The following is a 27,500-nucleotide window of genomic DNA, read 5'->3' as shown; positions in this document are numbered from 1 at the left end:
TCTAAATCCAAGTTCTTGAGAGAGGGTGGTTGCCCCGGGTGACACCCATCTGGTAGATGACACCAAAAGTTATTTTCAGAGTTTATAAAAAAATATAAATATTTTAATTCTGAAAATTATTATTTATAATAATTATAGAAGAATTATAATTAAGAATATATTTTAAATTATATTTCATCAATAAAATTTCAGCCAAAATAGGGCACATATACGTCAGGAGCTAATTTTACACAAAATGCGGGGGTATACAAATTTTTACGAATAGCTTTTACTATACCTATATTTCTTTTTCGCTAATTTTTTAATTTAAATTTTATTGGCTGATTTAAAATTAACCTTAATACGAAGATTTTAAGATTAACTGCAAATATTGAGTGTTGTAATCAAGAAATCATTTACACTTATTTTGTTCCATACTTTTTAGTGAGAACCAAGCTTATAGAAATAGTCTTAATAAAGAAAAAAAAAACATGAGATTATTTCATCGGATCTTTTGGATTCGTGCTTTCGCGCCATAACTCTTTTGAATTTGCCGATCACCCTTAAACGCTTCAACCTTAGCTACGGGCCTCGACTTACTAATTTGTTACATTTCTTTTACTATTTTATAACTGAGATCGAACAAAACACTATATTTCTATTTTTATTTGAAACTGATTAATTGAAAATGTTAGGCAACAAAATCGTTTGCTGACAGTTGTTATTAGTTAAGTTCAAAAGCAAGCAAACTAGGGGACGGCTACAGAAAGTTCCCGACTCCAACTCATTTACCTCAAAATCTATCTGACTCCGACTCTTCGACTCCGACTCCGACTCCACAGCCCTGATTTCAAGTAAGTTGGTCTTGAATTAAACTAATGCTTTGAATTGAGGAAAGCTAAGTTTTTGCCTTAAATAATAATTATTATTTAAAAAAAGATGTTTAAATGAAGGTTTAGCAAGTAAATCGTTAATTAATAAAACATCACTTTGTGGACTTTAGTTACTACTATAACTACTTTTCCTCCATGATCATACGAAACACAGATTAGAAGTGAAGTGACATGCTAGGTGAAACTATTTCCGGTTCCGGTTTCTTTTTGCCTTCTAGAAAAATAGTAAACAGAACTTTTCGCGTCGTCATGTCAGGGCACGGACATAGTCATGGACATTGCGAACATGAAGCACAAGAACAACCCAATGATTTAGGAATTGAATACAGCTTGTTTACTAGAATTGATACTGAAAATGTACAATGCTTGAATGAAGTTGAGGAAGGATCTGGGAAGAAAGTTTTTAAACCCTGGGAAAAGCGATTGGATACGGACCATGTTTGTATAAAAATTTTGTGTTCATTAGTTTATAATTGACTTTTTAATCACTATAAAAGAGGGGGGGGGAGGGGTATTCTATTTTTATTCCAAAGTTATGTTCAACTTACCCCTTCCCTCCTCTTTATATGTAGTGTTAGTGTCGTGGTCTGGGAGTAATTTTCATGTAGTTCTCGAACAGCTGATAAATTTTGGATTCATCTCATTTCACGTAACAATTTCGGAAGGGTACCAAAAGTGGTCCTCAGTGGTGAAAAGGTTCAGAACCACTGGTCTAATCGTTGATAAAGGACATGAATTAAATGCATTTTACATTAATTTTTAGAATTTTCACCTCCTGTAATACGGGTTTATGACGGCATTACAGATTATTGTTGAAATTCTTTGTATAAAAATATATGCTCAAATAAATCTATCTTAATATATAAAAATCAATGTCCTGAGATAATATATATACATATATATATACATATATATATATATATATCAACGCACAGCCGAAACCGCTGAAGCTTCAGACTTGAAATTTGGCAGGCATGTCCGCATGATTACGAAAGTAACCACTAAGAAAGGATTTTTCGAAATCTCAATTAGTTCGGGAGAAATTAATTAAAACCTCTTAATTTCTGCGAAATTAAAACCTGTCATTGAATTCAAATCCCTTATTTTCGAAGGCTTTCCTCCATTCAAATCATTATTCAGTGCTTCATCTCAACTTTTGGTCGATAGCGAACTATACATTTGATATCGTTTTTGTTTCTCACGTGATTCTTCGAGGCTTTTCTCAAGTCAAATCATAATGTTTCTGTCTTTTGCTTTTATTTTTTCAAAACTAGAAACGAAGTTTTTAAGAACATCATCACAGGCGGACTATCCTTTTGAATTTAGAAGGGTGCAGTTTCCTGTTAAAGTTTGCTTTGCAATAACCATTAATAAGTCACAAGGACAGACATTAAAAGTAGCAGGGATCGATTTAAGAGAAGACCTTTTTTCACACGACCAATGTTATGTAGCTTGCTCCAAAGCCAGTTCATCAGGCAGTTTAATAATTTTAGCACCAGAAAAAAAAAACTAAAAATGTTGTATACAAAGAAGTTCTAGCTTAAACATAGGTATAACAATAAAATGTGGATGACCTGTGTTTGCAAAGATAATCAATACTTTAAAAGGATCGTTAATAACAGTTAAAGATCGGTTAAGGACAAGGGCATATATATATATAAGGAGTCCAGGGTCCCCGGGATCCTCCCCAAATTAGAAAAAGTTATAGGTAATAAGTAATTATTATAGGGGATTTTCGAAACTAGGTGGACCAAGCACTGTTAATCCCTGCTAATTCCATTATCCGAGCAATGTCAGGTACGGGAATGCTAGTCATGTATAAAAATCATTAAAATGTGGTAACTCTTGATCCAGTCCAATTTTTAGAAAAATTATCAGTCCAATAACACATAGGAAGAAGGGAGGTTTTTTTTTTCCGAACAAAACTGATCTGGTCACTCATTTATATGTGCGTAAGTAATGTTGATAAAAAAAAATCAGAATGTAGGTATGAAGAAGAAATAGGGAAGAGTAAGGTTTCAACTACAATGAACTCAAAATTATCCATGGGTGGCTTATCAGAGGCCTTTCACACTTTCAAAAAAAAAATTCTGTTTTTGGAGATGAATGTGGATAAATGTGCACATTTTAGCTTGGTGCAAAATCTATGTAAAGACAGTCTTATTACTTTCTTACCCCTCCTTTTGTGTTACATCAAACCTTCCAAGATCACAGAAACTTGACTAGCAAGGGTGCCCATATGCAAAATTTTCAGGGGGGCAAAGATATTTTCCCCATAGAAACCAATTTTAATACAGATTAGATATTAACATTTGACATTTTTAATAACTTATTCATTAATTGCTGGAGAAGAAATGTTTTTACATTTTTGCAAAGGAAAAAGTACTAAACGCAAGGAAGTTCTCATTTCAAAGGGGGGCTTGAGCTCCCCCCCCATATGGGTGTACTTGCTGACCAGTTGAAACTTGGTTTTATATTTACGCTACTTACTGCTTTAGATCTATGCTCTACTTACTACTTTAGATCTACATTATTTATGTGCATAAACAAGTGACCAACCAGTCTTGAAAGAATTAACCTCCCCTCCCTTATGGGTTTTTGGAGTAACCTGACTTGATCTGCTGCAGTAAATCTGTTTGCACGATTTGTCCGCATATGTGTGTAATCCGGTGCAATAAGGAGTGATCCTTTTTTAGCACTTTTATTATACTTGGCCTGACGGTCATTGAGTAATGGTAATCCGAGATCTGCTTTTGCTTATATTTCAGCAACTAGATTACTTACAGACTTCTGGATTTCACTAAATGATTTGCCTAATCTTAAGATACATCTTAACGCGGAAAAATTAAAATTCTGGAATGAAATTATTATTTCCGTTAGGATGGAAAATAGCAAATTTCATGTCATTTTCCCGTTAAATGTTTAAATATAAAACCCATTGTCACACATTTTGTTGCCTTGCAACAGTAATGTTGAAAGCAATCATAATAAAAATTTTGAATCAAGGCTTCTCTGAAGCAAGGATGAAATTAGCAAGCATAAATCCTAGAGAGGAACAAGGATTACATTCTAGTGCCAACTGCTTCAAGTTTTAGGCATGTATATAGTTTTTTTTCACTATACCGAGCATTTATATGAAAAAATAAGGTGAAGTTTCGTGATGGTTAAAGTATTCTATTTCTGAAATACATTTATACTGAAAAGAATAAAGTAACAATGTTTTAAAAAGTACTAAGCACTTTTCATAACACCCTCAAAAGGACAAAATAACCTTTCTGGGTCAGAAAGGACAGTTTAAGAATTCCTGTAGTTTTCGAAAATTCCAAGAAAATGACACCACAAAGGAAGAAAAGTGCGGCTCAAGTCATTTCAAACCAAACTTTCCCAATAAGAAAAATATGCATGTTTCAACACTCAAAGTTACGATTGAAAGCTAGATAATGATAAAATATTTTCTTCATGACTTGAGCCACACTTTTCTTCATCTGTGGTGTCATTTTCTTGGAATTTTCAAAAGCTACAGGAATTCTTAAACTCCTTTCTGACCCAGAAAGATTATTTTGTCCTTTTGAGGGCATTATGGAAAGTGCTTAGTATTTTTAAAAAAATTCTGTTATTTAGCTTTTACATGCATTTTTACTCGCACTCTTATCGTTATAGCTATAATATGCGAGTGTTATTTATTGTTCAAAGGCTATTGTGTACGTTAGCATCGTTTTTACCAAATTTGCGTTATCCGCTATATTGTATATTCAAATATGTTATGCTGTTCAGATCCATGAAAGCAAATACATAATAGGGTCTCTAAATGACCAGGTCTGTCATTTAGAACCCTAGCCCTCAGTTTAAATTGGCTCTGTTTAAACTTGAAAATGGCCTGTAAAGATGTAGTATTTTTTAAATTAATAATATCTTTTAAATTTGTATTTCTCATTTTATTATTTCAGTTTGTTGAAAGTGATGTTGATGAAGAGCTGCTGTTTAATGTACCGTAAGTATTCAACACAGACTGTTAAGTTTTCCTTAAAGCTTAAACTGTTTGTAATAATTTTTTAACCTAACAATTTTCACTTTTCATTTCTTTTTTCTTCACTTTCCTTAGAGTTCAAATATTGTTTATTTCCATACCAACATCTGTATTGAATGTTTTTCATTTTAGTTTCATAAATAAAAGTTTAAAAAATTTAGTTATTTTTGAAAAATCTAAAAGGTGTTTTGAAAATGTTTATCTTATGTTCGAACAATATTTTTCTAAACACAAAAAAAAAAAAAAAAAAAAAAGAGAAAAATGTATATTCCATGTGTCTGTGAAACTGCAGGCACTCTGTATGGTCTATTTCAACAGTCAGCACACACATAATGCACAGACATATTTGCATCGCAAATTTTTCGTTGTAGAAAAAAGCACCCGTTCTATTTTGTAAAAGATAAGTAATAAAAGTTTGTAACCAAAGCCATTGTTCGAAACTTTTTAAATGCAAGCATTAAATATTACATTTCTTAAAACTTATTTGTTTTCTTGTTGAAAATGTAATTTAGCAAATATCAGAACTGCTCTTCAATATCCGAATTTGAGGAGCATTGCTGCTCCTTGAAGTAAATCTTATTTCCCACTCTGATGGTTATTATTTTCATACTTATTGACTCTTTAATGCATTAAATATTTTTTAAAACATGGTTTGTAACAAGAATTAATGTACAACAGCATTACTGCCATGTTTTCATCATGTAAAGAAGCGATCCTCAACTGGTGGTCTAAAGTACCAACATTCGGCTGCAGAAAAATTTGACCGGTACTCTAGAGATTTTTCCTCTTACACAGTATTCTTTCAAAATTATTGAACATTTTTTTTTATGAGAGATAAAAACCTCAGCCTTTTATGAAAAGTTTTCACAAGTGTTCAACGGTCCTCAGGGCAATATTTTTTCTTTTTCAAGGAGAAAAAAAAAACCTCTCCTTTGTATGTGAAACAAATTAATGTGTTTTTAATGGTCTGCAATTTGCAATTTTTTTTTTTTTTTGTAAAATAAATAAAAGAAAAGAGAGGAAAGAACATGATTGGTCTACAAATTTTCAAATGCACCTGCCAGTCTGCAGGTCAAAAAGGTTGAGAAACGCTGATGTAGAAGGACTCTTAAAATGTAATAACGCATTCTTACATTATTACAGACAGTCTGAAAACCCATAGACTAATAATAAGAGTAGACCGAGCTATGGCAACCCTTTTGCTGCTCATAAACCAAACCATGTGACTGGTGGATATCCTAGCAACAGCGGGCGTTAATCGTAGCAGACGATCAACGCCAGCGCGAAATAAAATAATTGATGGAACACGGAAGAATGATCTTTTATGGAGTCCGATTTGTAAATTTGTTATTCTAAGTTGTAAATATTTTGTTAATATAGTGAGTTTTTCATTTAGATAGCATTGTGCATTTTCTTTAGTCAATTTCAATAACTCTCTAAGCAATTAAAGATGCAAGCGACCAAGAAGAATCGGCAAACGGTAAGATTTTTGCCTACAGTTTCAATTTAAGATACCGATTAGTACATTTTTGCGTTAACGCAAAACATTTACGCCATTTCGTTCACGCCAACGCTGACAGCTCCAAATGAAATAAAAGTTACCGAAAACTGATCAAAAACTATTACTAGTGTCAAAATAATGCATAACAAAAAGAAAAACAGTTCAATCTCTGCACCTGGAAGGTTTTTTTAATGAAAACGCATTGTCATAAAATACATGTCGAGGGCCAAACTATAGATAATGCTGCCATCTAGCAACCATGCTGCCCAAGTCTTTGCCAAGCCCTTCCACTAGTCACATGATACATCTATGAACCAATTTTCTTCATCAGCAAGAATGAGAAAGCTCGGTCTACTCTTATTATTAGTCTATGTGAAAACCATATGTCTGTTTTAAGTTGCATGTAGTGCGGAATGGGACTATTCGGCACAACCATTTCGGCGCGGCCCATTTCAATACGACCGGTTCAAAAATCGAAATTGTCAGCATGTAAATCTGCCAAACATTACTTCAAAATTCAAGATATCATTTGTTTTTTTAAGTTTTGTAAAAAGTTTTATGAAGTAATATTTTTAAAGGTGTATTTTGTTTTCTTTTTTATTATTAGTTGATAACATGTAAGTTTAAAAACATCTTCATAATTTTTCGAAGTAGATAAGTTAGGAAACAGCATTGACATTTTTCTATGAAATGTAAATATAAAACTCATTCAATTTAAATTGATTTTTTTTTTTCGTTGCTGATCATTCATTTGTGCACTTACTTAAATATCTTTTCTGTAAAAAATTTAAAAATGTCAACTAATAATAAGATGAATTTTTTATATTTTTTATTGGAAAAAGTTAACGTGTTGAGAAACTCACACGTGTAACCCTGCTCTCTACAAAGTTAAGTTGTGTAAAGTGCTTTGAACACAGGATAGACAAGAAAAAACTTTATTATGTAAAGATTATTTATTGCTTTTAAGTTTCATAAAGACTAGTATAATGAACAAAAAATATTTTAAATTTTTTTAAAAATAAAAATAAAATATTTTGTGTCTTTTTAGTTCCTGTAACTGTTCTATAGCACTAAACTGTCAACTGACTATTTCGTAACAAAAAAAAAGGCAATAATAAAAATAATAATAATAATAAAAATTAAAAAAAAAAAAAGTAATTTACAAAAAATTTATAAATTGAGTACAGAAAAATAATAGTGTTTAGAACTAACTTTAAAAAATAAATGATTTTTTAGTCAATAAAAAAAATCAAACAATGCCCTAAATTTACCTTGATGTCCGTACATGGGTTTGTAATAGTTAAGTCGAGCTTTTTGGTTAGTTTGAAACGTGTTTTCACGTGAAGAAGACTTATGAAATTATTTCCAATAGCTGCAGCAACAAAGAAGTAATCACCACAGAAACACAAAACGGTTCAGCATTAATAAAAAAATATAAAAAAATAGACAAAGAGGTAGGACTGGTATTGGCATTATTTGCTAATTTTTCAAGATATTTTCTTTTATGTTATCGCAGTAAAACATACGTGGATCACATATGCCCCCTCTTTTCCCCCACTGTAAATTTTAAAATAAAAACTAGCTTCTAGAGCGCTAAATTCACATTCTTCTTCCAGAAATCTTTTTCCTTCTTTGAACTAAAATTTCTGAAATTCATAAAGTTCAGAATGCAAAAATCTGGCGCCGAAACGGTCAGCGCCGAATCGTAACAAACCCCATGTAGTGCTAGTACATACTATTTAACAAAACAATATTCTAAATTTTTATTTCAACTACTATTATACAATGTTTCTCTAACATTTTGGTTTAAAAACAGATTGCTCTTTGTCCTTCAACTTTTATACTTTCACTTTTAATTCATTAAAAACTCACCGTGTCAAGTTGGTCTCTAGTTTCTTTTTTTTTTTTAATGAAATGTATAGACATGGACTTAGCTCGCAATTTTTGAATGAAATACTTTTAATAAATAAAAAGTCTCAAAATTTTAAAATCTTGCTTTGAGAATATTTTTACAAGGTTTTGCTTTGAAATATATACAGCAATGTAAAAAATAAATTCATTAATTAAAAAAGAAATATTGCAAATAAATAAAAAAATAATACAGGCACATGTTTTGGGTTACATTAAAAGCTTATTTTCAATGCAAAAAGTTATAACCTTATAAGTGAAAAGCTATCCAACAAAAGCTTTTAATGTTATTATACATGTATATACGTATATATCGTTGCCTCAAAGCAACAGTAGAATATCTTGTTGTTATTCCTGCGATTACATGTCTTGCTGTTGGTTTGAGGCGACGATGCATATGCATTTTAGTACAAAGATATGTATTTATGTTTGGTCTGTTTGTTTCTCATTCTTACTTTTATTTCCCCAGATTTACAGGTATTGTAAAATTGAAAGGAATAATTGTTGTTGGAGGAGAAGATACTACACATCCATCAAAGATGAAATTGTATGTACTCATTATATTATGACAAGATTTTAAATGATTTAATATTCAGTCCAGTTTGAAATTTTCAATTACTTGATTTATTACAAATATTTTAAGCTAGAAAAAAAAATCATACATTTTTCTTTTACATCAGTATGATAAAATATCCAAATGATATTCTATCACCCTTTTTTAGTCAAGTGAATTACACGTTGTGCCCATCAGATTTTTTGTTTTGTATAATAGGGGTCATCGTCTATAGTTAGGGCAACCTAGCCTGCCAATGTTGTAATGCTCTGATTAGGATCTGCGCAGCCTTCACAATGCTGCCAGTTTAGTTTTGCGATACCTCAAGTATATCAGAGTATCTTATAGCTACTTTATTACAAATGAAGTAATATTCAAATACATCTACGGTAAATGTTGCTTAATGTGATCACGGTTACTGTTATCATTCGCTTAATGTTATCTCAGAATCACGCAGTTCCGGAACACTTGTATATTAACATGTGTTTAAAAAGTCAGATATTATAATCATTCTTCATTTATTGTAATCACTTTTTCATAAACCTTCAATATTTTCCCCTTTTCTGTTCCTCAATCAACAGAAATACAAAAGCAAATCCTGGGAAGATTAACTTTCTGTGTGGCATTTTGTGGTTTTCAATAGCCATGTAATTTTTTTCTAGAAAAGTAACAACAAAAAGTTTGTTCTCAATGGCCACAGGCTTCTTCTAAGATACCTTTTGTTTGCACATGCAAAAATTCTGTCGTTGGACTTGTTGCTGATGGTGATCTCTTCCCATAAGAGAGAATTAATGTAGCTTCCAGTAACACAAGTTCTCTTTTTATCAGTAAAGCAGAAGAAATTTTCTCCCTGTCCAGTTATAGTAAAAACTTTACTTTAAACGGTCTAACATTTTAGCAAACGCAATGATTTAACTGTCAAGGTAAAAATAATGAGAAAAAACGCAATGATTTAACTGTCAAGGAAAAAATTAACATTTTAAAATGCTTTGACAATTTAACCATGATGAATGAAAGAAATACTGCAGTACAGGTAAAACTTTCTCAGCAATTATTTTGTTAATAAAATTAGTTAATAAAAGTCAATAAAAAAATCATGGCAAGATTGAAAACAAAGCGAAATGAAAGTTTAAACTGCAAGCAAAACCGTGCTGGAAAAAATGCTGAAGTTGCATCTGCTTGAAACTGGTTTACAAATATCAGGGAAAAGGATTCGTGAGCAAATGGCCCGTTAATATGGCAAAAAGCAGAAGATCTTTCTTTAAAAATGGGCAAAAAAGTCTTTGTAGCATCTGACTTTTGGTTCAATCGGTAGAAAAAAACATCTATCTGCTAATTTATAATTTGACACTGCGTTTAGTTGAGTCATAATTACTTTAACTTGCAGTTGTAAAAATAAGTGCTTCTTAATTGAAAAATATCATCAATTTGTGTGTCCTGGCTTCTTTTGGTTATTGTTATCACATTGTATGTGTCCTAAAGTGATCCCATTAAGCCCTAGCACATACTGTACTTTTAAAATAAAATAGCAACTACATTTTTTTTCGAAATGTAGTCACTACTTAACTTCTTTTAGGAAATGAATTTGGCTGGAGTTTTCAATTTACAATCATGTTTTTAAAATAATTTAGAACAATAAAATAGCTCATTTAAACATGGGAGATTACAGTGGCCGCCGCTTATATGAATCACGTTCGTTGTCAACAGTTTTGATTCCATAACGCGGCTGATTCAATAAAGCGACTCATTCAAGAAAGCTGGATTTTGTTCTGTTTTTGCCAATTTGACTCATTTAAAGCGATTGATTCAATTAACCGGCATCCACTGTATTGAGAGTTCTTTATACAGGTCAGTGGAGCCAATTTTTCATAGTTCAACAAGTGCTAGAAATTTATCAATTGCTTGTGATTTAGTTAGGTATTTAAAGAACTTGAATTTCCTATAAGTAATATCTATCTAGAATTACAAATTGCTGTAGTTAAAGGGGAACACAAGGGTAAAATCGGGTAAGAAGCAATGATTGAGGGCTGGAGAAAATCTAGATTTTTTTGCAATTTACAATCCAAAAATTTCAGGATTTTCTATTCTCTCCTATGTATAATCTCATCATTCATATTTGTAAGTTGTTGCTCCTCAAAAATACAATGAAAAAACACATTAGTGCAACTTTATATTTGTGTTTTATCAGTGGTTTTGTAGATACAGTGAGACCTGTGTAAGTTGACCACTTGTGGTGCAGTACTGTGGTGGTCAACTTACACAGTGTCAGCTCATAAAGGGTGGAAGTGATTTTTTTAATCTTTTGTCATTTCTTGCATCATGTTTTCATTTTTTAGCCTACTTTCCCAGTAAAAGTCAGAAAAAGAAGAAAAAAGCATGAAAGAAGGCTCAAGGCATCTTAAAAATATCGTGAAAAACAAAAAAAATGTCAAAAATAATTAAAATAAATAAATATCGAAAAATTAAAAATTGGAAAGTAGGGTATTGAGATGGGGAAAAATGACTGTCGGTCTGTCTGTCTGTCCCCCCCTAATAACTTTTGAATGAATAGTCCGATTCGAAAAAACTTTTTTTTGTTCGAAAGATCTCGGCGAGAACATCTTATTCCCATATTTTACTTTTTGATTTGAACTATTTTTTGTTCAATTTTGAACAGTTCAAAAAAACTTAACATTAGCGTCTACGGGGAAATTCAAGGCAATTCCGAACTGTGAGGTGAATTTGCTTCAAACAAACTTTGTAGGAAAAAGCTTTTGATGAAAAACTTGTATGTAAAATATCTTTTTTATTTGAACAATTTTCCGTTTAATTTTGAACAGTTCAAATCCCTTAACAATATCGCTTACGGGGAACTGAAAGTCAATGTAGATTCTGTACTTGAAGGCGGATTTACTTCAAACAAATTTTGTTGGAAATAACTCTTGACGCCAAACTCCAGAGTTTGACTCCGAGAATTTAGGGGCACTTGACTCCGACTCCTGTGCCCAACAATTAATCGGACTCGGACTCTCTGACTTCGTAGCTTTGGCAAAAATTTACACACGGAGGACAAATCACTGACTCCGATTCTTAAATATTCGACTCCGACTCCTTTATCTCAAAATGAGATTGACTCCGACTCCGCAGCTATGGTTTTAACTGTAAAATAATTATTGTTGATATGAATTGTTCTTATTTTTACTCTAAAGTTTCAATTTAGGTACTCAGTTTTTGGCGAATAAACTCGAAGTCATTTATGTTTCTGCATGAGGCGCATATTCGCAGACAATTTTTTTTTTTTTGACAATGAAAATTATTTCTTTAAGTTGACATTTAATTTTATTTTACTTTTTTGTTTTGGTAAGTGCATTAATTCATTTAAAAAAAAGTTTTTGGCAACAGGGGAAAAAGATGTTTTTTTTTTTTTTTGATATGATGTATTTATTTTAATTAGCTTATTAATTTTAATTACTATTTTTTCGTTTTGAAAGCTGTTAAAGATTTTTTTTAATGGAAAAAAGTGTATTAGCTGCTTTGTTTAAAAGTTGCTGCTATTTTATTTGTTCGTTTTTTTTTCTTTTTTTTTACGCATCTAATTTTTTTAGATGAGTGAGGAATATTTTATTCCTAGAAATCAGCTTAAAGTATTTTAAAAATATGTTTGAAAAAATTTGCAACTTTAGCTATTTTTGAGAATATTGATCAGGTACTAGAAAGTAGTATGGGTATAAGGGAAAGTAAGCTCGTCTAGTTCTAGACAGAACTTGTTGACTAATTGACACTTACTCTTTCTGTTTAACTTACTCTTTCTGTTTAACTCACTCTTATTGTTTAACATTACTTTGAAACAATAATTAAAAAAGTTATTTAAATATTTTTTTTTCCCTTGTATTTACCATATTAGACACTAGTTTTAGAAATTCCATGTGTGTCAGCTAATTTTCTCTGGCTTTCTCCCTTTTCAATTAATTTTAATATTATCAATCTCAAATTCAACTAACTTTCTTTTTTGAAGCCATTTTATGTAAAACGTATAACACAAATAGCAACAAGCTGGACTCTCCTAGTTCATAAAGGCAGCTGAAAATGAAAACGTCGTGTCTCTTAATGCCTTGCACTAGAAATAAGTAACTTTACTCTTTAGCACAATTCCAGTGCTGCCACAAAACATTCCAACTGGAAGAAAAGACTTTGCACTTCTCTACTGACACCTGTTTTCATTGAACAGCGAGTAAAAAAGGCTATCTTAAATAGAACAACAAAAGAAAACCAAGTTTGGAGAATAAAAAGTATATGCTTCTGTTTTATTTAGTTGGTAAAATGCTGGTCTGGCATCAAAGCATTAAAATTATTCTTAGAAAGCTATAAAAAAAATAATAAATAAATAAAATAATTTGTTTAATTAAGTTTTAAAAAAATAACCAAGTGGTCAACTTAAAGGTTTTTTTACAATACTCCAAACCAAATTTGGAGTACATTAGTGGTCAAGATAGGCATGTGGTCAAGTTATAGAGGTTTTCCGTTATTATATAAGATAGGACTAATTCCGTTCCCGACAAAAGTGATCAACATAGGCAGGTGGTCGACTTACAAGGGTGATCAACTTTACAGGTTTTACTGTAAATGCAAATAACCTGGTAGTAGGAACAGGGGTCGAAGTAGTCCTATATATCCTAAATTTTCAAAAAAAGCATCAAAATCGTCCTATATTTCCTATATTTTTCAAAAATGTCTTATATTTCCTATATTCCCGTTTTTTACCTTATATATCTTTTAAAAAGAACAGTAAATAAACTTTCTGACGTCTGATTTTTCGCTGAAAGTATGTGCTCAAACGAATTTCAAATTAAAAAACGCAACTGACTAAATCCTACAACAGGCATCTTCTCTCATTGGCTACAGCAATGTGATGTCACTCTATAGTGGGTGGAGTTTCGAGAACTAAGTCTGAAGTTGTTTTTAGAATTTTGCGTTTGGGGGAGGTTTTAAAGGGATCACTGGGCGCGCGGCTACATTTTTTAAACAGTTCGTTCTTCAATAGCCATACAGAGAAAGTAAGACTCCATGTAAAAAAAATAAGTATTAATTGATAAATCTTTTTAAACATGTGAAGTTTAATTTCATATTTCGGAAATTCTTCAAATTTGTATACGCTTAAATTTCGTGTTTTCGTTTCTAAATGAATACTATTTTGCTCTTTTTACATACTGCTACTTTAGTTTTATGAGTAAGAAAGAAGCTAGATTTTAAATCACGTCAAAAAGGTGTGTTTTAAGTTCTTTCACTTAAAACAGAAAACAAATGCAAGTAACGATTGTTTCTCATAATTATTGCTAACCCAGGCAACGCCGGGTATTTTTGCTAGTTTAGTATATAAAGTACACTGTTTTTTCAAAAATTATTGTTTCAATTACAGGAAAGTCATTTCAGATGTAAGTTATAATTTTGTTTGAGGTTTTTTTTTAAACAAAATCATTGATAAGAATAACTGAATAACATATATGTATTATTTCGTTTTTCATAGCAAAATTATTCATATAATGTGTCCTATATTTTTTGTGGTCCTATATGTGACAATTCGGTCACTTCTATCCCTGTAGGAACTTCGTTTTAGCTTTGGCTTCGGGGGGGGGGGGGGGGGGGGGGGGGAAATGTAGGTGCAACACTTAAGAAATTACTGTGGCAATTTTCTGGGGTTTTGAACTAGACTGACAAACATCCCTGATTATGTATCATTTGAAAACAAATTTATTTGCTGTATTTCAAAGAAAATATTTTTTTTTTAAATGAAAGTTTGCTTTCTAAAAAGTAGTAGAATAATTATACATTTATTGTCATACATTTGTTCTCTTCAGGTTTAAAAATAGACCTAATATAAACTTTGATGATGTTTCAAGTGAAGCAGATGAAGAATTTGAAATGCAGCCAGATTTAACAGGAACTTTAGAATATCCCATTAAGTAAGATCTTATGTCAAAGAAATATATATGTCTAGTTTATCTTGATTATCAATGGTTTTTAAATTTAATGCTTCATATCTTATATTCATGTTTCATACAATATCAAAATTTTATTTTTTATTTTAGTCAAGATTTTGCAAAAGTATTTTGCTTACAGTTTGTTTTCAAAAATCATTTATAACCGTATTCACCACATTTTTGATTTCACATTTTGCAAATCCCAAGATGTTGATAGCAGTACATAGTGCGATTTTTGTTTCTGGGCAATCAATATCATTTCCTAATTGGTTTTATCATAAACTAGCTGTGTTGCCCAGCTTTGCTCAGTCTACATTGAAAATAACCATTGTGTCAAGTGACGTATATTCAACAATCAGGCATAAATGAAAGAAAAAAAAAAAACCATCATGCAAAATTTCTCCTCCAAACAATGACGACAGATATTAAAATACTTTTAAGAAATTAAAACAAAATGAGAAAGATGGATTTAAAAAGCGTAACCATGGAAACACAAAATAAAATGGTTAAAAACTTGAATAGAGAACAGATTTTTGAACTTCATTTAATTCGCTTGTAACTTTTTTCTAATGGAGATAGAGGGTTAAACTTTCGACCATAGGTCGAGTTAGATCTGGAGTAAAAAAAGCAGCTCTTTTGAATGGTTTCGAAACGAAAACTGTGGGACCATTCCTTCGCTTTTATTGATAGATTTAATGAGAAAAGTAGTGCATAAATTTTAGCTAAGCCTAAACAAATTAGAGCTAAAAACAAAAATAACTCCCCTATATAACTAAGTTAGAACATTGAAACAAATTGCATAAAACGCGGAAAAGTCTACCCTTTCCAACGATATATAATATTAACATATTCAAGTATTTTTTCACCCCCATATTCCAAAATCAAAACAAATTGTGAAAATTTTAGCGAAATCGTCTGGGTAGTTCTCGAGTTTTGCGAGTTCAAACACACAGACGCTTTTTGGACACTTCATTTTATACTATGTAGAGAAACATGGAAAAACTTTTTTTTTTTTGTGTGTGTGTGTGTGTGTGTGTGTGTGCAAAAATGTTGATTTTGTGGTCAGGACATTGAAAAGAAATTTGCTTGCTGCCATTAAGGCAACATAATAATTTTTAAGTTATGCTGTATTAAAAGCTGAAGGGGATACGTACTATATTTCAAATAAAAAGTAGATTTCAACTGAAACTATAGAAATTGATATCAACCTAGAAATGTAGTTTTGGGAAATTTGCCAGTGTATGTTATGTATAACTTTTATGAATGAGTCCCCAAATCTAGTCATCGATCTAGTGTTCTTTCAAATAAGACTTTCTGACAGTTATATGAGAAAAGTTGTATTAAAAAAGTGGTAAAAAAGGAACAACAAAACATACAAGTTGCTATTTTTGGGACCACAAATTTGGAATGCTTGGGACTGCGACCTTTCCGGGTTTCAGAAATTTTCCGGATTTTGGATTCTGGCTCACAAAATAGTAAAAACTCTCCTGTCATAAGATATTTGATACGTATTTCCTGGTTTCACTAATGTTTGCGCTAAAATTATTTTATTTTTTGATCAATTTGAATGTAAGTGTACTTCTTTATGCTAAACCAAAAGTGGGAGATAAATTGCAGCCGCATGTAGTCAGTGGGTGTTGATTTTTATGATTATGCAATGTGCCAATCGATAAAGTAAATAAATCAAATTTTTACGAAACATAATTTCGTACTTTTGTTCAGCAGGCTTTGTATTACATGCAATGGGAAGAGAAAAAAATATCGTTAACCGAAAGTGGATGTTAAAAGTTTGCTTCTCAATAGGGAAGTTGCAACCTATTAAATGTTCATATTTTGGCTATTGCATATGGTTAATTGACCCTCAAAACTAAAAAATTCACCATCGCCGAATTTTAAAACACTGTGGTTGGTTTTTAATGAATTTTTAAAAATCCACGCGCAAAAGTGCGCTCTTCTGAAACGTCACCAGTCTACGTCACAGGGCGCGAATGGGCAGCCTTCCGCCGATGATCCCTTGTTTTCGCTCGGGACATTTTGAGCGCGCTGATATTTTTATTTTTTAGAAATTCAATAATCCTTTTGAACACACTATGGAGACCGGACTCGTTAAAGCACAATCTAAATAATCTTCCTCAAATAATATCAATGGTGATATTCGAATATTTCCGAGAGGATGAGAGGTTTAATGTTCCAGAAACGCGAGGAGATAAGCCTTTTACGTTTGGTCTTCGAAGTCGAATGCATATTCTTCGGTTTCTCCCATGACATGGGAACCGGTTCGCTAGCGTTTCTCTCCTACCGGACGTCACTTCCTATGCCATCTGACGTCACAGGCGCTTGAACTTTAAAAATTAATTTAAAAAAAACTACTTATCGTTTCGCAAAAATTTTTTCACCTATGATGTTCATACATGTTACTCTATCATATAAATATAAAATTGAAAAATCGAAAATTTTCCTATTGCAGAAAAAACACGAAACACGTGGCTTTGAAACAACTTTTTAAATGAGCTGATGTGTGCATCACATGACTTCGTTTTACACCAATTTGATGATAAGAATGCCTTGGAGTAAGCAAAGAAACACTTTAAATATTTCATCCTAATTTTGTTGCGAACCAACGCAAAAAAAAAAAAACTTTTATACAGATTAATTTTCCCAATATAGGACATTTTAATGGGATTCAATGGTTAACTCTCTAAATATTGCCAATAGTGGCCAAAATAAAACCAGGTTTTTAAAAAAAAACCGCCAAATTTGTCACCAAGTTGGAGACCATAACCTTGGTGATGTATTGCCAAGTGTTTATGGGGATTGTCGAAAATGAAGAGCAAGTAATACAGCTGCAAGAGGACTTAGATCATATTACTAAGTGGGCAGATAAATGGGGTATGGCAGTTAATGTAGGGAAATGTCAAGTGCTACACTTAGGTCATGGAAATAAGCGTATGAGATATCGTTTACAGGGTTCAGTCATAAATCAGGCAGAAAATGTTATGGATCTGGGTGTCTTTATAAATCAGGACTTCAAGTTTAGTCAACAGTGCAGTATTGCTAGTAACAAAGCCAACAAAATGCTGGGGTTCATAAATAGATCTATTTCAAACAAATCTAAGAAAGTTCTTCTGCCTTTATATAGGAGTTTAGTAAGACCTCATTTGGAGTAGGCTGTTCAGTTTTGGTCGCCTTATCTGAAGAAAGATATTTTCGTATTGGAAAGGGTCCAAAGAAGGGTAACTAAATTAGTAAGGGGACTCTCAGATTTAGATTATGATACCAGACTTAATAGGCTTAACATGTATAGCCTGGAGCAAAGGAGAGTCGGAGGGGACATGATTCAGTTATTTAAATTTATCAAAATGAATTATGTAAATGGATTAAATTTTTGCGTGGAAAGTAGGACAAGGGGTCATTGTTTTAAGCTATTTAAATCTCAGGCTAACTTGGAAATCAGGAAAAACTACTACTTTAGCAGGGTGTGGGCACTTGGAATAGCTTACCGGAAGAGGCGGTAATGAGCAAGGGGGTGGATAGCTTTAAGAGGGCCATTGATCTTCATTGGGGACTAATTAATTGACTAGGACCAGCCTAGCTGGGCCCAGAGCCTGTTGCTGGTCGTCACATTTGTATTTGTAAATTATAACACCACTTGGGTTTGCATTGAAATTAACAATGATTTTTTCTTAAAAAGGTGTAAAAACCCCTTTAGAACATCCAAATGCAACGAAAATTGAAGGTGCACAACTAGACCCATCTAGGAGTCTACGTACCAAATTTCAACTTTCTAGTGCATACTGTTCTTGAATTATGAGACATACATACACACACACATACGTACGTCACGAGAAAACTCGTTGTAATTAACTCGAGGATCGTTAAAATTAATATTTTGGGCGTCTATATATTTTTAGGCATCTATCCACATCTGTTTGAGTTGAAAAAAAAAAAAAAACTCAATATTCTTTCAGGGGCGAGCAAAATGGAAATTAAGACTGATTTTTGGGTCAAAATTTTTTTGCGAATACAATACCTCCTTTACTTTGTATAAGGAAATAAAAATCAACTGAAAATACTGTTTTTGACAAGTGATTGCCGAACATTAACAATTTTAAACTTTTAAAACTGAAAAAAATATGGGGAAAACATGTTTTTTTCCTATTAAAAGGATAAAGTTCCGGATTTCATGATTTTGAAATTGGCCTCTCATACTGTACCAGTTATAGTTGCAACAGTGAAGTTTCAGGGATAAAACTCTTTTCTACTTAGTTTTTGCTGCTCAAGTTAACATAAACTAATACCGTTAGACAAACAAGATTTTTTTTTTTTGGAAAATTTTACCTAGTGTAATTCATTACATGTGTTTTGAAGCTGCACTTAATGTTCATGGATGAAAATAAACTTTCCAAGTTTCTCATCTATATGAGATCTCTTTGATTAACTCTGATTGCATGGTTTTCTACCTTATTTGTTGATATTTTTAAATGCAGTGTGAAAATGAAAAAGAAATCAAAAGTAGTGTTAACTCTATTCATAGATGAATTGTCTGTTCAGTTAATTACCAATAAATTAAAGCCATACTAAACAAAAAATCAAATAAGGTTTCGAAGCAAAGAGCTAAACATGAGAAATGTATAAATATTCATGTTGAGAACAAGGAAAAATGACCCACCGATTGAAAATACAATAATAGTTTTACTATGCATCTGAAAAATAACAACATGCTGCTAGATTTCCAGGTGCAAGTGGAACACATTTTCATCTGATTTTTTATTCTTGCTAGTGGTCATGAATCTGCAGAGAGTTAATATCCTGTAATTCTTTTATTTCTGTGTACAGTTCAATTTAAAAGTTGCAATCAATGATAAAAATAAAAAGTGTCCTTATCTTGCTTGTTGCTTTTCTTTTCAGTACTGAGCAATTCAAAATGACTTCGGAAAAAACTAAAAGAGAAATTTTGAAAAACTTTAACATGATAATTTTTACACTTATTTAGCTTCGGCTTGATTTGTTAGTTTATTAATGCTTAAAATTACATTGTTGATGCAACTAACATGTAAACTTGTGTTTTAAGTTTTTAGAAGTTTTAACAATAGCAAGTAAGATTATATTTTACACCTTAAAAGCTCTGATGTGTATTTATGCAGCGTGTTATTTTGTGTATTTATTTTAATTACTAACTTTTGGAAATAGAAAAAAATACATTTTTGGTGAAACGAATGCAAGAAGTATATTTCTTTTCTTTTTTGTCATATGTGTGTTTTAATTTCTATAGGGTTGTGAAGTTCCCTAATGTGCATCACTTGACAATATATTTCCCAAAGAATTTTGGTGCAGAATCTACAAAAATTTATTACATAGGATTAAAAGGCGAATTTACTAAGGTGAGATTTTCACATTTCTTTATGTGTTTTGCTCATTTGTACATAACGCTCATCAGTAACAGTAGAACATCTAGAAATAAAAAAGCCCTTAATTTTCTGTTACTTATTATCTGTTGTTTTTTTAAAAGTTATACTTTTGTACAAGCACTTGTTTTTGCGAGCCCATCATAATCACAAAAATTTAAGATTCGCGAAATGTTTCGACTATCTGCAGATAGTCAATTTTTGGTTCTGATTATATAAGATTCGCAATATGCTCAGCTCGTAAAACCACCAATGTCTTCATTTCGGGAAAAATAAGTGCTTTACAATAGTTCAGATGATTTATATTCAAATGCTACAATATACACAAAGCATTTTGATGTGCTATGATTACTGGTTGGTTTATGCAGCGTAAATGTATAGTTTACAATAAAAATTTTCCTCTGAAGTTTATGAAAATTTTAAAATGTGCCACTCTTGACTGTTTATATCCCACCCTACCATGCACCAGTTATGCAAACTAACTTTGTGCCAATGCTGCAACAATAAAGAGTATTAAAATCACATATTTATTACTACTTGCTACATTTAAAATAATTTTTTGAGATGAACTGCTGTTGTGGTCAATAAGCAATGTGTATTTTTATTGATTGCTCTAAAATGAACTCATTTAATGTTATAAGGGTAAATCAAATATGAACGGTAATTTTTTTTATATGTTTATTGAGTAACCTTATACATAAATCATTTATTTAACATTTTTTAATATAGTCTCCTGCATGATCCAAACACTTTTGCCACCGATTTGGAAGTTTTTTATACCCTGTTCATTGAAAATTTGAGGGCGTGTGTTAAGCCAACTGCGTACGTGTTCTTCGACTTCTTCATTGCTTCCAAATTGCTGTCCTCCCTGCGATTCTTTCATAGACGCAAATAAAAAATAATCACCAGGGGATGAGTCAGGGCTACAAGGAGGGTGCTCGAGGGTTTCCCAGCCCATTTTTTCCAGGGTATCCCTTGTCAAGGCCGCAGTGTGAACCCTGGCGTTGTCATGAAGCAGTATGACATTTCTGATGGGCATGTCCCATCTTTTCTTTCGATAGGCGGTTTTTGCTGACCGTAACAAGTGGCAGTAGTGAGCTGCATTCATCATACGTCGATTGTGCAGAAAAATGATCAATAAAATTCCCTTAGAGTCAAAAAAGAAATGGTTGCTAGGATTTTTCCAGCAGAGAGACGAATTTTGGCCTTCACTGGGCAATCTACGTTCTTTCTTCTCCACTCCTTACTGGCTATTTTGGACTCGGGGGGGGGGGGGGGGGGGGGAGGTATAGTGATGTAGCCACGCCTCATCACATGTTACTATGCGCTGGAAAAAGACCTCCCCTTCTTGCTGAAATCGAGTCAGTAGCCTTTCAGTGATCTCTGACCTGCCCTGTTTTTGGACTGCAGTCAACAACCTTGGAACCCATCGAGTGTAATTTTTCTGAAACCGAGTTGATCAGTGATTATGGATTGAACATTTCCATAGCTTATACCCACTTCTAATGAAATTTCTTCAACAGTTAATCGGCGATCCCCTTCGATAAGGTGTCTAATCTTATGGATGTTGTCGTCTGTGAGGTTGATCTTGGGTGTCGATTATGACTTCTGTTTTTAACTCGCTCTTGTCCACCTTCAAATTCTCTCGTATACACACAATTCTGAGATAGTGTCGCCAAACTGTGCCTTCAAACGGGTAAAAATTTCTGACAGTTTAACCCCTTCATTGGTTAAAAACTTAATTATAATCCGTTGCGCAACAGCTGAAGGTACCTCTTGCTCGGTCATGGCTGTATTAACAGTTAAATTGCAGTCAGCGCGCACTGGTGCCGGTTCCCCACTCCTCATAAACCAAACATCTGCTCTACACAACATCATCTGGCTAGAAAGTGAAATCATAACAAAAAAATTATAGTTTATATTCGATTTACTCTCATACTTGTTAATACTTTTTATGCAAGAATTATGTTTTATAATATAATTTCAAACTCAGCCAAAGAAAGTTTTTTTAATTTAGAGATATATATTTTTTCATAAGCAAAAGTGACATAAACTAAAATCCTAGGAGCCACAGTTGATTTTTTTCTGAGTATTTCTTTTACAGAAAATTTTCGTGTGGTATGGTTGTTCCTTGTATTATTATTGGTACCTAATCAACCTTTTAACTGAAAAATAAAATAAATAAAATAAAAACTAAATGAAAAGTAAAATAAATACTAAAATAAAATTTACTGAAGCAGAAAATCCTTATCTTAAAATATTCAAAGTAAAATATTTTTTGAAATCTCAATGAAAAAAAAACTGAATATAAAACTTCAAAGAAGTTTTCTTGTTCACTTTCAAATGATTTGAAAGATATTAAATGTACTCCTGTGTATAGATAGGTACAATTCTATTTTCGTGTAATTATTACTTTGCTTGTAATTTTTTAGACAAATTTTTCTTAATGTCATTTAACTTAGTAACGTTTATGTATTTAGATAAACACTTACAAAAACATTTGTAAATGTTAGAAGGCATATATTTTGTTTTCTGCTCATTGACTCTTTAATATCAAATTTGAGTTCCAAGTACAAGGTAGTGTATCATTAACATTAAGATACATCGTTCTGTCCAAAGATACTAGTTCTCTAGAATTTCTGTTTTATTCATTAAATAAGGTGCGTTATGCTTTATAAATTTTTTAATCGGTATATTTTGAGGAGGTTTTAGAGTAGACAGCCCAGTAAATGAACACCTCAATTTTTTTTGCGAAAAAATAAGGTTTTAAAACATTTTTATTAGATGAATTGGCAGTAGTAACTCCCTTCTATCCATTAACAGATAGAAAGCAACTAGAAAATGCTGTGTTTTCCCACTGGTTGGGGTGTTCATTCACTGAGTCGCGGCACTTTTTTTTTTTCATTTCAATCCCCCGAAAAGCCTTGATGCAGGGCCATAAAAATTCTCACATTTTTTTTAAAAATAACTACATAGGTCAGTCAGAAAGTTAGTTGCACTACTTCGTAAATATGTTTCGTCTGAGGCAAATTTGAAACTCTTCAGACATGTACCTTTATCATGTGACGTAGCGGCTTCCTCAAAGCGAGTTTAGTTTTTCTGCAGGGTTCGCCGATATATATCCGATATTTATTTTGAAAATATCATGATATTTTTATATTTTCAATATTCATTTTTTCAACCACAGTATTTTCAATATAAAAATTATATTAATCATAGTAATATTTTTCCTTTTTTTTTTTTGAAAATAACCAAAAAGTTATGTACTATATTTTTAAGATGTATTAATACATTATTAACATAGCAAAGTAATATAGTATTCCTTTTTTATTTTATATTCATAAAATTATTAGCAATGTAACAATTTTAATTCCGATTAAAAGTGCTTAATTTAATATTAAACTTTGGTCAGAAAAAAAGAAAATGTCCTATGGCTGTGCACCAACTAATACAGATTTTTTATTTTTCATTCATATTATAACTGTGTAAAACTAGCTAACAGAAGAAAAATGAGTAAAAAAGCTAATGCTAAATTAATTCCATTAAAACTGATTAAAATGTCAAATGAAATGCTAGATATAAATAATAAAAGAAACCTTAATTTTAAGTCTTCATGTTGTAATAACAATATAAGAAAATAAAGAGTGTTTTGAAGATGCATTTACTATTTTAAAGACTTGAGTTCGGGTTGATTGAAAATATTGGACACATATCAAAATATCCGATATATATCAAAATATGGTATATTTTCAAAAATATCATGATATTTTCGAACCCTGTGTTTTTCTGATAATCAGTCACAAACATGTCTCGGCAGCTGCAAGTAGCGTCCAAATTGGAAATGTGTTTAGGAATTTGATTTTGTGGGCAAAAAAAATGCAACTGCACTTAAATTTATGGGCAGTAGCATGAAGTGTATGATTAAAATGCAATATCACGACAAGCTATCGTAAAATGGTGCAACATGTTTGAAAATGGACGTACAAGATATTGACGACGCTGAGCGCAAGGGAAGGCCAAGTGTAGGAGGGAAGTTTTGCATCACCCTCTCTAGCCGCCTAAACCTTTCACCTCCTATCTTCCATGTTTTTTGGTCCCATGAAACAAGAACTTTCAAAGCAACGATGCCATTCAGATGACAAAGTGCACGCGACCCAACAATGGTTATCGGACATTGGACGGGATTTCTTTGCAGAAGGCATCAAAAAACTTGTATCACGCCTCAACAAATGCTTAAATAACGGAGTGGTTATGTTAAAAAGTAGATTTTGAATGGAACTTTAGGATAACAATAAAGTGAATGCAAAATTTCAATCCTTTTTTTTTTTTCTTGAGCAATGCAACTAACTTTTTGACTGACCCTCGTACATACCTCATTTAATGCGATTTTACTGTATGAGGCAGATATAATTTTTAACAACACTATAAACTTTTGAAAAGGAAAATGCGCTTACTGTCTGACCACGGATTGTATGGAAAGATAAGCATCCGTTTTACAGCCAGAAATGTACTAATCTATTAATTTTTAGCGATGTCAGCTTTTGCAGAAGCAGAGGTCTCACTCAAATGAGCGGAATATGCGCATCAAATTTTTACTTTTCCCCCTCATTAAATAGATTCGTCTTATCTGGACGTTTGAAATTTCCATACAATCTGTAGTTAGACAGTAAGTGGTCATTCACTGATCAGTCTACCCTATTTACTTATTAAAAATCTTTCTGTGATTAGAAAAGTATAATTTGAATTTTCTTGTAAAGGAAGTCCTTCGGACATCTTTTATGCTTTAAATGAAAACGTTATTTCCATTGTCAACTACTTAACGTCTACAGATTTTTAGTACCTTTAATTTTTCAGGTAGGGATTTTTTCAGTAATTACACATAATCAAGAACTGGGAAACTATTGATATGAAGAACCCAGTTGTTGTAGATGATGTTTGAGTTAAATTTAAAAAATTAGAAAGATATTAACAATAACCAGTATTTCCTGAAATTAATAATAAAATTTTCCTCGTTTAGATATAAATTATTTTAGATTAGAGTTTTTTCTACAGTTGATTTAGTTCCATGAATTCTTTTTCCAGTTAACATCTAAAAATTTCACATCCTTATTTTTTTTTTCATTGTTACATGAGTCGTTGAGTGCAAAAGAATTGTAAGTCAATAAAACAGTATTTTGAGTAATTGAATGGTTTCGTAGCCACTTTGCACAAAACACTACCGCTACTTCGTTTTACGATTATTGTCTATCAGTAAATGATTGAACCCACAGGTACACGTGCAGTAGAATGAAGTTAAAATAAATTTTTGATGGTGCAAATACAAAATTATATATATAAAAAAAACAACTTACACCAGTTTTGCTCTCAGTGACTCACTTATCTTTTTACACTATGTTTAAGACTATAGTCACATCATTAAATTTTCCATTCATAGCACACAGGCAGTGTTTTCCGCATGAAACGTACACTGGTAAAAAAAAATTCGCGTTGAAGTACTACATAAATGGAATCCCTAATTTTTACAACTAATATAATTAAATGGTCATATTTTTTACAAGCTACAAGGTATAACTGATTTGTTATGCCAAGGATTCTAAAATATTGCAAAAATTGAATGTAAAATGTTCAATGATGTACATGTAATGTAGTTGTTTTGTTATTACCATATTAGAAATTTAAAAAAAAAAAAAATCAAAATTATATGATTGCAATAGAAATGCCTAATGTGATAAGTTAATCTGATTAATAGCCCTGTATTGAAAGCTTTGTAATTTAAAATTAGTTTTAATTATCAAAAGAGTTTGAAGAAAATGTGTAATTTTTAACTATCAAACTGTACCAAGATTTTTTTCTTTTCAGTTACCACGACAAGAAATAACCATTTGCACCTATGAATCAGCTCCAAATCCATGTGATCACAAAACAAAACTCTTTGATCCTGTTCCACATCAAATTCGATAAAATGAATCCTTTTGTAATTTATTTGTATATTTTTATATATGTATGTGCTGATCTTGGCATTATTAACATTTATACGAGTAAATAAGGTAAAATACTTGCCTGTAGCTAATTTTATTTTTCTTACTGATATATTTGTGCAATTAAATTGGTTCTTACTTTATAATGTGACCAAACCTAAAATGACTTTTTTATTTTGTTTAAAAATTTTTTGTTCAGTTGCATTGAATCTACAATAACTATTGTTAAGGGTTCTGATGGGAAGAAGAGTGAGGGACTGAAGTAGGTAGGAGGGTTTGTAAAATTGTGACTTTAAGGCGGGAGGGGGGGGGGAGACAAATTTACGACATCATTCATGGACAACCCTTAACTTAATATTTTATTTTGCCTTCTTTAAAAAGGCGTAAGATAAGAGAGAAAGCATTTTCCCAACTTTACTTGTGAAGATAACATATTAGTCTCTTGAGCCTGAAAAGTTTACAATTTGCTAGAAGTATATTGTCCTCAGACAACTGTCCAAACATCAATGCCTCTTTCAGATGCAAAGAATTCACAATTGATAACAATTGAAATTGAAATTTCTGGAATTAATAACTATATATATAATTAAAACCTCTTATGGTAGCATGCGATATACAGAGGCCCAGTTACACCATCCAGAGACTAGTTTCTTCCTTGTTATGAACTCTTTAGTCTAGACAATAACTGAACTGGATGCAAATGTCATCTCATTGAAGCGGAGAACGCCAAAAAACTGGTAGCTAAAATAAATTCAGCACACCAGCGAGAGTCTGCACTTGCAGCTTCAGTGAGGCGACATCTGCCTCCAGCTCTGTTATTTACTGTTCCAGACTAATGAGTCCATAACAGGGACAAAACTGCACTCTCCAGATGGCATAACCAGGCTGTCAGTATATTGCATGCAGTTCTGTTAGCCTTGGATCAAAGGCAGTAATTTTCTGCTTAATACTTATGGTAGCATTTAATTTAATCATCACTAATCAATTTGAAAGAAAAAAAAATTAGTCTAAATAAGAATTTGAATTTCATTAATTAAGGTATACTCTAAAAATATCATAGGATTTCACATACCTTCTCTTAAATTTCATCTTCAATGTTGTTTTTTTTTTTTTTTTGAAATAGTATCTTCATGGCTTTCAGAAAATTTACATATTTACAGTTAAAGAATTTTGTTTTTAGGAATCTAAAACCAAAAAATAACCATCAAATCGTTATTTTTAAAATATTGCTGCATGTTACACCTTTTAACTTTTTTTTGGAAATGAATTCAATCAGATAAAAATTTATTTCAACATAAT

At 31.8% G+C, this 27,500-nt stretch overlaps 1 protein-coding gene across 2 annotated transcripts; it reads left to right on the top strand.

Moving 5' to 3' along the window:
- The first annotated feature begins 1,083 nt into the window (after positions 1 to 1,083).
- Positions 1,084 to 26,293, top strand: LOC129218533 (PITH domain-containing protein GA19395-like). 2 transcript variants are annotated; one of them, XM_054852823.1, is made up of 6 exons: positions 1,084 to 1,310; positions 4,820 to 4,863; positions 8,778 to 8,855; positions 14,696 to 14,800; positions 20,091 to 20,199; positions 26,083 to 26,293. In XM_054852823.1, exons 1-6 carry the CDS (start codon positions 1,122 to 1,124, stop codon positions 26,182 to 26,184), a joined length of 627 nt encoding a protein of 208 aa, XP_054708798.1. In that variant the 5' UTR covers positions 1,084 to 1,121; the 3' UTR covers positions 26,185 to 26,293. The 2 variants fall into 2 exon arrangements, with proteins under 2 accessions (XP_054708798.1, XP_054708799.1); XM_054852824.1 differs by having other exon boundaries at positions 1,218 to 1,314.
- The last annotated feature ends 1,207 nt before the right edge of the window (positions 26,294 to 27,500 follow it).

The sequence above is a fragment of the Uloborus diversus genome, chromosome 3 (genome assembly GCF_026930045.1).
Source record: "Uloborus diversus isolate 005 chromosome 3, Udiv.v.3.1, whole genome shotgun sequence".
NCBI lineage: Eukaryota > Metazoa > Arthropoda > Arachnida > Araneae > Uloboridae > Uloborus > Uloborus diversus.
This window is presented reverse-complemented; position numbering and strand designations above follow the sequence as displayed.

What these genes read in the sequence shown, in the direction of transcription:
- LOC129218533 (XM_054852823.1), top strand. Translation starts at nt 1,122, where the DNA reads ATGTCAGGGCACGGACATAGTCATGGACATTGCGAACATGAAGCACAA. An exon ending in GAGCTGCTGTTTAATGTACC is followed by an intron (nt 4,864 to 8,777) that starts GTAAGTATTCAA and finishes TTATTTCCCCAG; the next exon opens with ATTTACAGGTATTGTAAAAT. An exon ending in ACTTTAGAATATCCCATTAA is followed by an intron (nt 14,801 to 20,090) that starts GTAAGATCTTAT and finishes TAATTTCTATAG; the next exon opens with GGTTGTGAAGTTCCCTAATG.